Source organism: Notamacropus eugenii, chromosome 1 (assembly GCF_028372415.1).
Source record: "Notamacropus eugenii isolate mMacEug1 chromosome 1, mMacEug1.pri_v2, whole genome shotgun sequence".
NCBI classification, from domain to species: domain Eukaryota; kingdom Metazoa; phylum Chordata; class Mammalia; order Diprotodontia; family Macropodidae; genus Notamacropus; species Notamacropus eugenii.
In genome coordinates, this window is record NC_092872.1 from 443,253,922 (window position 1) to 443,267,376 (window position 13,455).

The following is a 13,455-nucleotide window of genomic DNA, read 5'->3' on the forward strand; positions in this document are numbered from 1 at the left end:
TTTTTATTGGAGCATAGAGGCAGCCTCAACATCCTCTTTTGATGCTTCATCAGCACATATGGAGGTAGCCTCTGACTCTTAATAGGTCTTACGAAGCTAAAAAGGATTAGACTACAGGCCAAGAAGAAGACTGTGTCTGGGCAGTGCAAGGTATAATTTGGAACTAGCTAAATGCAGAAAGGCTCATTAAGAAAAGGTCCCTAATTTACTAATCATTAATTAATCATTACTTTCTGACCATCAGGTAATTATTTTCAACAAAGCAACTCATGAACACAATCTAAGGCCACAATCTTCATTGGTGAAGAAAAAACTCAGTTATGAAAGAAATCATAAATTCTTGAAATACTGAAATAAATATGTAGAGGGAGAGGAGAGGGAGAGAAGGAGGGAAAGAAAATGAGAGAGGAACAGAGAAAGAGAGAGGAAGGGAAGTAGTGAGAGAGGAAAGTAGGTAAGTAGGGAGAGAGGAGAAGGGAGAGAGATGGAGAGTAAGAGAAGAGGGGGAAGAAAAAGAATGGAGGGGGGAAAGAGGATCACAGAGAGGGGAAATGAGAGAGGGTGAGAGAAGAGGGAAGGAAGTAAAGAAGGAAGAAGGGAGAAAAATAAAAGAGGAGAGAGAGATGGAAGGAAAAAGATAGACAAAAAGAGAGATGGAGAGAGGGTGGAGGGGGGAGAAATAGGGAGAGAAAGGGGTAGGAGTAGAGGGAGAAAATAGAAGCATCTAGAGTACACCAAGTAGAAAAAAAGGAGGCTCATGAACAAGGCTTCACAATTGTGAGGGTATTGAGGTTCTCAAGGTATCTAAGAGGGGGGAGAATACCAAAGGCATTGAAAAAAAAAATCTCATAATTACCTTATAATTACAAAAAAGAGTGTCCAATAAAATATAAACTATTGATCTATATGCTTGCCTGCTTTCCCATTTACATAAAGTTATTATGTGCTGACATCCTTCATGAGATATTAGAAAGAAATAGACAGGCTTTCACAACTGATATTCCAAAGTAGGTCACATCTTTACCATCATAAGATTGACTGCAAGATACAGAGAATATAAGATACCATTGTGCTTACTGTTTGTTGACTTAAAAAAAAAAAGTATTCAATATGGCAAAGCAAAATGCCAGCTTACAAGTCCTCTTCCAACAAGGTGTTTCCTATGCATATATCAACAATTCATGATTCCTTGAAAAATATAACAGCCCCATTAAACAACCTTCTGATCATTAATGTTAAGCAAAGCATAAAACAAGGAGCCAAATGCTCACCAAAGATGTTCACAACATAATGGAGGAGATTCAACATAGAAACTACGTTAAAAAAGATAACACCAAAGACCTCACTGTCTTCCAGATGCTTTTGTTTGAAGATAACATTGTACTAATTTCATCAAGTCCTGGAACACCATAGAGCCTCCTGAAGGATATCCATGATCACTCTCACTCCAAAGTGTTTGGTCTACAATCCACTGAGATCAAAGGAGTGAATGAAGGGTGCCTATCCTCCAGACTCCAGAGGCAATGAGATGAATAATCTAGAAAGCTCATCCACCACATACATATACCCATAGATATAGGGATGTATGTATGTGTGTGTGCATGTATATATGCATATGCACACATATATATGTATATATATTTGGACAAACACTAAAAATAGACAATTAGGCCCAAAACTGAATAAAAGGAATAAAGTGGGTTGGATTGCAATGTTATTTTAATGAACAAATTTTCCCTGAAACAAAGACCCATGTTTCTAATTCCAGTATTCTACTGGTGGTATCATATGGCCAGAAGTCATACAACACTAATCTAATGAACTGAAAAATAAATATCATCTAGTGTAGTAAAGAGCACACGGCAGATGTCATTAGGTATTACTTTTTAAAAAAATGTATGAGCCAAAAAGAAGATGGGCTGCTCATCTGGTGAGAAGGAGGGAAAACCAACGGATAGCCCATGTTGTGCGTCCAGTGGTATTATTAAAGTATCAAAAGTAACAAAGCATTTTCTGGGATGGTACACATAGGAGTTGTCCAGGATGAGAAGTCAGAGATATATTGCAGCTGGCATCTCTGGAGTAACTAACCACATTGATGAGATCACAGATCCATTTTGAATAGTGAGTATTTCAGAGTCCTAGCAATCTGTTTTTGGTCACAGAGCTATAACATTACAAGATCTATATTCTAACACTTTATGTGCTAAGGTCCCTTCAAGCTTTAACATTTTGATTCTTTAATATATTGAAGGTCTTTAAGATCTTCAAAGGAAATACAATATAAATACAAATAAAAATATTACATTACTATTTTGCAAGAAATTTGGGGGGAAATTATTTTTACAGGTGATTTATTCCAGATTTGATCTATATTGGACAAATACTCATTAATCAAGCCCCATGTGCCAGATTAATATGTATATATTTAATATTCAATTTTGTGAGTCACTCTGGTTAGGTTCCATGTTATTCATTAATGGCAAATATGATTATTAGATTACCTGATATGTAAACCACACATGATCAATATTTTTAAATGTCTTAAATAACCTGGAAAGCATTTTTTTTTGCAGCCCAAAGAATTTAACTTACCTAATTTAAGATATTACAAAGTACTGATGATGAAAAGCAAATTATATAAAAATACTTACTGGTTTTCTTTTTTCTTGTTCTTCAGTGGATCAATTAGGCGGAGAGTATCTCTGATTACTGCTACTTTTACTTCTTCATCAACAAGACTTGGGACATTTTCAAACACCCCTGGAGAAAGCTTGAATTACAAAGGATTCTATGTTACAGTGAAGACAGTTTTTCAGTGCTAAATGTATACTCTCTTCATTGTCTGTATTAGCTTAAGCCATATTCCTGCCTATTAAGTTGTGAAAATGTTAGGATATGGAATACAATTTTAAAATATCATTGACTCAGTCTTACAGATGACAGCCCTTTTACATAAAATAACTATTTTTTTAAAGAACTTTATGACAACAAAGCACATTATTTTCCTTATTTTATTTTCCTAATTTTATCTTCACTACAACTCAGTGATGTAAGTCATCTAAGTATTATTGTTCTCAGTTTAGGAAGTGGGGAAAGTGAGACTCAGTTAAATAAAACAACATCCTCACAAGTTACGGAACTAGTAAATGGCAGGCAGAATGTAAACCTAATCTTCTGACCACAAGTCAATTTTCCTTCTACACACCACATATAATGAATATAGGGATGTTGTGACACACACACACACACATGCACACTTACAATTTTGCAAGGAATTTGGCAAGAATCAACTTTAATAAGTGATTTTTATGCCTGTAATGGTATAGTAGTATAGTCTGCAGATTTAGGCTAAAGTCCTATATCTGTCATTTACTAGCTGTGCAACTATCGGTGTCTTGTTTTGCTACTATAAGATTTACTTTCCCTACCCCTAAATGGATGATAATAATACTTAGACTATCTACTGCCCTCACAAGAAATGCACACTCCCCGTCCTTCCCAGGGGAGGCAGTTGTGAGAGACTAGAAAGAAATCTGGATTTAAAGGAAGGGGATGTGACTTTAAATCTTAGCTTTGTCATTCCTTTACTATATGATTGACCCAATCACATTACCCTTTTGTCTCAGTCTCATATGATAAAATGAAAATAATAATGCTTATACCCCTCCTCTCCCCACCATAGGGCTCTCTTAAAAATCAAATGATAGACTATATTAAAAAATCTTTTGTAAATCATAAATGAGAAAAAATAATATAGTGAATAGAGAGCTGATCTCAGTCAGAGTGACTTGAGTTCAAGTCCCATCTTTTATATACATATACACACATATATAATATAAGTACATATATAAATGCAATATATATATATGCACATATACATGATAGGGCTATACATATACAATGAGTAGATATGTATATATAAACATATATGTATATATGCATGTGCATGTGTACATACATACACAGAGGCTAAATGACCCAAGATAAGTCACTTAGCAACTCTCTAATGCTATGTTTTAAAGCAGTTGCTAATCTGCTGATCTGCAGTGGATGGAGTTTCCTTGCCAGAAATTCCTTCCTTGCATCAATGAAATCACAAGTCAAGATTTTAAAAAATCACAAATACTTTATGTATGCTATTTTATTATAAAAATAATGACCAAAAGAATTGATGAGAATTTTTTTAAAAAATCATTGTTTATATTTGTGGTCCAGACATATCAACAAGATTACATCACATTCACATAATTTCAATTAGATGGTCTCTTTGGTAATCACTAACTAGAACATGTCAAAATTTGATGGAAAAGGCTAGCCATTTCTAGGTTTCAAGACCTTAAATATATGAAAGACCAGCAGGTGGATATTTCCACATGACATTCCAAGTTTAACAAAATTGAAAATATCTAGACTTGAAAGAACATTAACAATCAGTATATTTCTGGATGTTTTATATTTTTTAAGAAATATTAATAAAATATCAAGAAATCTAGGTCATATCTCAAGCAGGTTGGGTTCTACCCACCCCTTCCCACCCCCAGGGAGAATTCATAGGACGACTTGCACAAAGCTACAACTAGCACAAGATGACTAGGCTTGAATGGGTCACAATCTGTATCTGTGGAAGAAATAACGACGTTAACATATCACAAATCCATCAGATTTTTGATGTAAAACACCCTCTAAAATGGAGTGGAGGTGACTCTACTGCAAGAACCCACAATTCATCAGGAACTGCTGAATCAGCAAGCCCCACATAAGACTATAAAGGGTATCAGCACTAGCAAGAAAAGGTCATACATCCCCTTGGAATAAAAAGGCCTAATTGTCCAGGAAGCATCTTGGATTTAGAAAAAGTACAAACTCTTCTGTCCTCCTTGAATTTTAGCTCTCTAATGTTCAACAAATTTTCTCAGCTTTGCACTCAGATCAACAACTAACTCATTGTCCTATGGTCTTTGTGGTAATTAGCCAGCCTTGTCTCTGGTCTCCAGCCTTTCTTGTCCCATTTCCCTGGCAAAGGTTATCTTTCTCCCCTTCTCCCTACTCCAGATATTTGCCTAATTATTGGGATACTCTGGCCCTTCTTGACAGTTATGCCAGTAGAGTCCAAGCTCTGACAGGTCCAAGTCAAGTTTGAAACTCTTTGAGTTTACATTTAGCTGTGGTCTATATGTCCATCTGTCTTCTAAGAACTAGCTTAAGTAAATTAGAAGAGGCACATCCCTAGAGGTTTATCTTCTAAAGATAAACTATGATTCTTTTTTCAGCCACTTCAACTCATGAAGACCCTTTCTTAAGAAGTGGTGACAATGTGACCTCCACTGAGGGAGGGAGGCCCCAGATAAACAAAATAATAGATTTTTTGATGCATTAACCTTGACAATATTTATAACATAGAAGATGATGACAAGAAAGAGAGATGTGTCTTACCTCTTGTTCATGTTCTATTCTCATGCTAGGGTTTGCATTTACTTCTAATAACATAGGCTTCAAATTTTTCATTAGAAGAATGTCAAATCCTAAAATCTGGGAATGAGAAATAGAATACTGAGTCATCTCTATGATCTAAGCTCTTCTTTTAGGTACTACAATACACTGTTGTAGGCAATTCACTATGATCGCCTGAATGTATAAAGTATTTTTAAAATATTTCCACACACATTCTGTTTTAGGGAGGTTACAGAATATTCTAAAATCCACTTTACAAATGTGGAAACTAAGGCATAGAAAAGTGAGGGGACTTACCCTAAATTCATATATAATATTATCCCAATTTTTCAGATGAAAAATGGAGGCCCATACAAGTAAAGTGATTTGAACAGTTGTACAATTGTACAAACAGCAAGTAGTACTGTCCCCCATTTAAATTCTGTATGATAAAAGTAAGAGTGGTCACAGAGGTTAAATGGTTTGCCAACAATGAAGTGACCACTAAGTAGGAGAACTAGGATTACAATCCAGTTTTTCTGATTTCAAGCATAGTGCTTTTTTTCCACCATTTTCTAATTCTAGATTGACCTATTCTTTCTGAAATGGAAATTCAGATGGACATTTTGTGGAAAGTTTCTTTGTCTTTCTCCCAAGCTATATAAAGTCTGTGGAAAATGATCAGTATTACAGGCTTGTTTAATAATACATGATCAAAGAATAAGAATGATTATGCTTCTAAGATAAGGCAGTAATATCATCTATCTAACTTTAGACCTGGCCTGGGAAATGAGATGCTCACAAAAGGACAAGGACTGATGAGCACGAGAGGTCAGTGTTTATCATTCTTAATCATTAAGTGCTAAGTTTCCCAGTCTTCAAAGATGATATATGTTTCCTGCTTTCAAGTCTGATGGAACAGTTCTAGTCCATCTGATATGTAAGGTAAGCACTAGCAAATGAAACATCACAGGAAGGGAAAGGTCACTGTAAGTATACAAGCCAAGACTGCATGACCATTCATCAGTATGAGGCTTTATCTACTGCTCAGATACGATCATTTCCTCTTTCTGGGCCTCTGTTTGCTCGTCTGTAAAGGAAGAGACCTCTAAGGCTCTTTTCAGTTCTGACTTTCAACTATGTTTCAAGTAAATGGACACCTGTCAGAGTGAACCTCGATAATAAACTGGAGCCTCACCCCTACCTATAAATATTTCTTTAGTTGTCTACATCCTCGTTTCTTCTTCCATGAAAGGAGGGGATAGGGCTTGGTGATTTCTTTTGTTCTCCCAGATCCAATATTCTACTTTCTGTGTTCTAACATTCCATGGTCTATTTCCTACGTTCTAAGGTCTCCAGAATTTTATGTTTTAAAATTTCTAACACAGGAACTTTCTCAGTTATGATTCTGTACCAGTGATTTAAAGGCTTACCTGGAAGCACGTTGGCCCGGGCCTCCCTGCTGGTATATCAGATTGATAGAATACTTTGAGCTCTGGTGTCAGTGCAATAACTGTCTTAATGACCAAAGAAATAATGTCCGACCAGATTTTCTTGATGTCCACTCCTTTGGAAGAGAGTCTACAAAGGATGCTGGAAAAAGTCCTTTTGCTGCCGGTATTGGCATTGTCAGAATGAATAAAGTTTCCACTGTGGATATTCAATGAATAGTTGGTTAAGTGCATAAATACATGATGTAAATTTCCAAAGTTAGGTTCCTGATATGGCTCTGTACAAAATCTAGAGAGTCCATCTTTGGCTATATAAATCTCTAAGGGTTCTAAAGACTTTAGTAAGACATATAGACGAATATCAAATTTCAGTTTGTCAATGAGGAGAGGTTTACAGATGTATTCCTGGACCACAGCTGGCCTGCTCTGGAGGTTTCCTGTCATTCGAATGTCACTGGGGTCTTTAATGAGGTAGATTCCATCACCTTGACAACCACCATCAGGTTTTACAATGAAAGTGGGCTTCCAGGAGGGGTCACCATCTTTCACCATTCGAACCTGAAAGGAACAACGAGGAAAAACAAGAGAGTTTAATCCTAAAAAAACATTTCCTCAACTTATTCAACTATTCAAGATAATCAAGAAGAGGATGACCAGAATTCTGGTGATGGGACACCAAACTATGTCACATGAGGACTATTCAGGAAGCTAATTATAAGAAGCAGTGATGCATAATGGAAAGGGAAATGAAAAGACTTGAGTTTGAGCCCCAGCTCTGACTGCTACTGATTACGTGACCTTGGACAAGACCCTTCAGATCTCTGAGTCTCAGGTTGCTCACCTATACAATAGGGGATAACAACAGCTGAACTAGCTAGCTCATCAATCTGCTGGTGAAAGTCCGATGAGATGATAGATCAGCTTTAAAGCGCTATGTAAATATCAATTATTCTTCAATACTAGTATCTATAACATCCATGCAGACACCTCCTCCAGTAGGACAGATACTAATACTTTCAGAAAGTGACTTCATGATTTGCTGTGATCAGAAAATTCATTACCCTGGTGATGAGCACCCTCACACTTAGAAAGGTATGATAAGCAGTCTATCACCAGACTGGTCCTTAAAGCCTTTCAAACTTGATAAAAGCTGCCAGAGTTCATACTTAACTGGCACAGCCTTTGAGAATCAGAGTCCTTAAAATGGAACCTTAGTGAAGGAAGCTATTATCTTTAGTCTGGAGAAGAAAAGATGGAGGGGCATGACAGCTGTCTTCAGATATCTAAAAAGCTGTTGTAGAGAGGAGTGATTACATTTGTCCTGTGAATCTTTGGAGGGGGGAATTAAAAGTAATGGGTAAAAAATATAGGGAGGAAGATTTCACTTCAATACAAGAAAGAAACTTGTAATGATAATTTTAGAACAGTGAGAGCGATAGGAGTTTTTAAGAAGGGAATGACAATATAAGATTAATATATTAGGAAGACTACTCTGATAGTGCAGAATTAGGGGAGAGAAAGCAGAGATGGAAAAATCAATTAAGAGGTTTTTGCAGTAATTAAGCAATTGTAAGTGATTTTACAATCATTATCTTCCTTGATCCTTGTAACACCTAGATGAGGTAGATGGTGCAGAGCACACCATCTTCATTTAATAGATGGAGAGGCCGAGGCTCAAAGTCACTTGATCAGTGTCACAAAGCTAATAAGCAGAGGTGGAAGTGTAATCCAGACCCTTATGGTCAGAAAAGATGTATCTCTCAATATGAGAGCTAAACCAGTTTTAACTCTTCATAGATCATAACTTTTTATGAGCTCATCACCCCTTCTACCTCATTCTTCCTAAGTCTACTTTTCTCCTTATCCTGTCTGCTCCAGTGCTGCCACCACCACTTCCTCACTCTCCCAGTCTATTGCCCCTGCTCTGGTCTCACTTTCTTCCCTTCAGAGTCATATCCGTATCAAGACCAGTGATTCATCACTTTAATGATAAACTATCCTCTACCTTTGAATTCCTTGCTCTTTTTTATCCTATTGTCATTTAGTCCTAACAAAACCCAAACTCTAGGTTATCCCCACCATTCAACTTTTCTATTCTGACTTGCACATGCTGTTGAACACTGCTAAAGTTAGTCAGGCAAATATGATGAGTCCACTACAGATTTAGACATCTAATCTCAATTAGGCCCTCAATGCTACACAGTCTTTTATTTTTCACTGATTGACTCTATCACACTCCCCAAAAAAGTAACTGCAATTCTTCTCTTCCATCTTCAAGTCTAATTCACTCCTCCTCTCTTTTCCTCAAAGAACTTTCTGTCTTCTCATTTTTATGGAAAAAAATCAAGGCCATCTAGCTGTTGTGAGCTACACTTTCTCCCTTATTTCATATGTCAAAAATCCTTCACATATGCCTCCTTTTCTCCTCCTTTGCTCCATTCTCTGATGAAGCATTCCTTCTTTTTGCCAAAACCAGTCTCTATTTGTGTTTTTGCTCTTATCTCCTCTAGGGCCTCACTTCCTTAATGACATCTCCACCTCCTCTCACCCACACCTACCCCAAGTCTATCTTCATTCTCTCTTTATCCACTGGTTTCTTCCTTGCTTCCTATAAACATGTCAGGAGGTATCTCTCATCCTTAAAAAAATTAATAATAACATATCCAGGATAAACAACTTTGAAAGCTGTAAAAACTCTGATCAATACAAAAACAATTCATGATTTAAAAGACCAGTGATGAAGTATGCTATCCACCACCTGTGATGGATCCAGGTGTAGAATATGAAAGGCATTTTTAAAAGCACAGTCAATGAGGAAATTTGTTTGGCTTGATTATGTATATTTATTACAAAGAATTTGTTTTTCTTTATATTCTTTATGGTAGAAGATAAAATAGATTTCTGTTCACTCAAAAATAATTTTTAAAAATCTACCATATACCCAAGCTATTTGTTCTATATATCTCTTCTCCCTTCCACATCCAAATTCCCAGAAAGGGTTGTTGATTCTACCTCTACTATATCTTGTACATCCCTCCTCTCTGCTCATACAACCACTATCCTAGTTCAGGCTTTCATCCAATCACCCCTTGCCTGAAACTACAGTAGCCTTCTACTTGGTTTCCCTGATCTCAGTCTCTCCCCCCAATCCATCCTCAACACAGCTGCCAAATGAACATCCTAAATTGCAGATCTTACTATGTTGCTTTGCTGTTCAAAAATCTTCAGTGGTTCTCTATTTCCTCTAGGATAAAATACCAAGTCCTCAGCCTGACAGTGAAAGCCTTCTGTAATATGGCTTTCCAGATATTTCATATTACTCCTCTTTGCACATTCTTCATTCCAGACAAACTGGTCCACTAGTTGTTCCCTGAGCTTTGCCCATTTCCTATCTCTGTGCCATTGAAGATGCCAGAACTGGCCTCCTTCCTCACCTTTACCTCTCAGAATCCCCAGCTGCCTTCCTTTAATGCTCAGTTTTGGTGCCATCTTACATAAAGATGATACGCATAATTTTTAGTGCTCTTTCTCCTGAAATTGTCTCATTTCTAATGATCTATCTATCCATAACTCCAGTAAGATGTAGGCTGCTTGAGGACAGGAACTGTTTTTAGTCTTTGTATCTGTGGGGCCTAGAATTTCCTAAGCACTTAAATTGTTGTTCAATTCACTGTGAGAGTCCCACATCCACACTCTGGATTTTACTGACTTCTTTCTCCATTGTATTTCTAAGTGAAGCTTCTGCCAATTCCTTAGGCACTATCAGTTACCTCGAGCTTGTAAAAGAGCATTAACAAGGAAGAAACATTTAAGGCTTTAATAATGCCTCACATCAATTGTTTCTCCTTGTCAGCAAGATTCTAGAATGTAGCATCACAAGAAATCAATTTCATTCTGCAAGGTACCTCAACAGGGAAGCCTTTCTTAGAACTATGACCTTGATGTCTGAGTAGTTATTTAATATGCATCTAATGCATAAGTACATTTGGCATCTTGAAGTAACAAGTATACCACACAAATGACAATTATAGATCAGAAAATGAAAAATGCCAACTTTGCACTGATGGGTGATTCTCCCCACTGAGGGCTTTGTTAGGCTGAAGATGCTAATGGCTCAATACATTCCCGAGAGCAATATTTTCTCTTTTGAATGCAGTAGATATGTCTCAAATAAATTAGACTTCATGGTCAATAGCCTCAGCTATTCTGTGTAACTGAATATTTTGTGTGCTCTTTCCCTAAAAAGAAATAACACAATAGAAAAAAACAGACTAGAAGCTAGAAAATCTGAGTTTTTGTCACTAAATATCTCTGTGACCTTGGCAAATTCTCTCTTTCCTCATTTGTAAAATGAAGAGTTTGAGTACTGGGAAATGACTGTAATAGCAAAACCAAAAGACATCAGTAAGACAATGAAAATAAAAGAAAGGGTTAGACTAGATAATCTGCAAGATCCCTCACAGTACTGATATTTCCTGTCCTAAGCTCCCTTTTGACCCTAACATCCTATGCTCTAAAAGTTTCCTTTCAATCCTAATATTCTACATTCTAACATTCTGTGTCATAAATTTATGTATTCTAAGATTCCTTCTAACTGAACAGCCTATGACTAAATGCTATATATTATATTATATATATATTATATGACTAAATGCTACATATTAAGTCCTATCCAAATATCATGAAAATAACTTTAAAGTTTCAATTATCCTGATTGACATGGGAAATCCATTTCAAATATGATATGGAATTGGTATCAGAAACCAATGAGTTTCATACTTTTTAGTTTAGTAACTGATTGCTTACAAATTTTCAGAATCCCAGTATTAAAAAGGACCTTCAAAGTTGTCTAGTTAGACCTTCTAATGAATGGGTGAATTCTCTCTACAACATCCTTGAGAAATGATGAGAAACTCACTCCTTAATCTGGCAAACCATTCCACTTGAGGTAGTTTGATTTATTAGGAAGTACTTCCTTCCACTGAACCCAAATCCATTTCCCTGAAACTTCCACTTCTCTGTTCAGGTGCTATCCTCTGATATTACACCAATAAAATCACAGAATATTAAAACTGGAAGGAAGTTTAGAGATTATCTCCTCTAAACTTATTTTGCAGATAAGGAAAATGAGAGAGGCTGTGAGAGCAAATTAGAAGCAGAACCAGAACTATGCCTATGTTTTCTGGCTGCTAGTACAATACTCTTTTGTCTACTACATTATAAGCTTCTTGAGAGAAAAACTCATTTTTCATTGTCTTTATATTATGCTCAGTGTATAATACAGCACGTAAGAGGCTCGATGAATTGAAATGAAGATAGTGATCATTTCCCTTCCCTGTCTTTTCTATAAGCTAAATAATTCCCACTTCCTTCAGTTAATCCTCATATGATATGGTTGGGGATGTAAGTCCTCTCACCATCTTCACAGTCATTAAATCTTATTTTCCATATCCATATCACTATCTGCCACCTGTATTTTAAAAAGCCACTACAGAATTTTTGTTCATTCTCCTTGGACATTTAACTCAATGATGATAAAATTCCTTCCAGTTTTTAAGCATTCTATAACAAGAGTTAGATTAAAATATTGCCCTGCCCTGAAAAGATTTCAGAAACAGAATGAAGTTTTATGCAACCAGTGATAAAGTGAGACTGAGCAAGGTAAGCTCTTAGTCTAAGGTTGATCCTATCTTCAGTTTTACTCAAAACCTATTGCTGAATTTGCTACAAAACCTACTGCTATTATCTTTTAACAGTATACATTCACGGGTGGCTGAAAGTGATGCAAAGCAGATGAGCCTCCTGGTAGCTTGCCGTTCTCATCTGTTAAAATTTGATATGTGATATGCTGACCCCTAGTGGCTATTTAAGAAAAATGATTTTAAGATATTTTTACCCACCTAAATTTCCAAAGTAGGCATTAAAAGGGAGCTTAAAATGTCACAAGCTTATTTATTTATTTTTTTAGAAAACATTTAAACTCTAGGTAATACGGAGCGGAAAGAACATTGATCTTAGAGTCAGAAGACTTTAGTCCACGTCTCAGTTCTGCTCCTGGGCAAGACACCACTTCTGTGAGCTTCAGTTTCCTCATCTGTAAAATGTATATGACACAGAAATACTTGCACTATCCCCATCGTAGGCTTGTGGGAAGGAAGGGGCTTTATGTGCTATATTAATGTGAGCTGTCAGTTGGAAGGGATCTGAAAGCACAGAATGTTAGGGTTTAGAAGGTCCTTGGGACATAATAACAAACATTTAGATATTACTTTAGGATTTACAAAGGACCATCCTTACAATAAGCCCATGAGGTAGGTGATGTTGTTCCCTTTTTACAGATGAGTAAACTGAAAATCAGAAGGGTAAAGGGGGATTACTCAGGGTAATACAGATGTCAGAATGGTTAAATGAACCCAGGACTCTTGGTTTCATATTCAGTGTTTTTTTCCCCATATAAAATCCCTTAAAAGGACCCTTGTAGCTGTTAAGAGATAGAAATGGAAAATGCCTCATGGCCAATAAGTAGGTAATCTATAATTTGGACCAAGTTCCTCTGACCTCAATTATGTAA

The 13,455-nt window shown here is 36.5% G+C and overlaps 1 protein-coding gene across 10 annotated transcripts in view; it reads right to left on the bottom strand.

The window, feature by feature from the left end:
* Window positions 1–13,455, bottom strand: part of TTLL11 (tubulin tyrosine ligase like 11) — a 268,011-nt gene that overhangs the window by 191,895 nt on the left and 62,661 nt on the right. For all 10 annotated transcript variants that reach the window (XR_011972101.1, XM_072631816.1, XM_072631814.1 and 7 more), the window contains exons 4-6: window positions 6,867–7,442; window positions 5,437–5,532; window positions 2,655–2,773 (exon numbers count right to left, since the gene is read on the bottom strand). Coding sequence is in view for 9 of the 10 variants with exons in the window: in XM_072631816.1 (XP_072487917.1) it covers window positions 2,655–2,773; window positions 5,437–5,532; window positions 6,867–7,442 (791 nt within the window). In the remaining variant the exon portion in view is untranslated. The remainder of the gene's footprint in view (window positions 1–2,654; window positions 2,774–5,436; window positions 5,533–6,866; window positions 7,443–13,455) is intronic.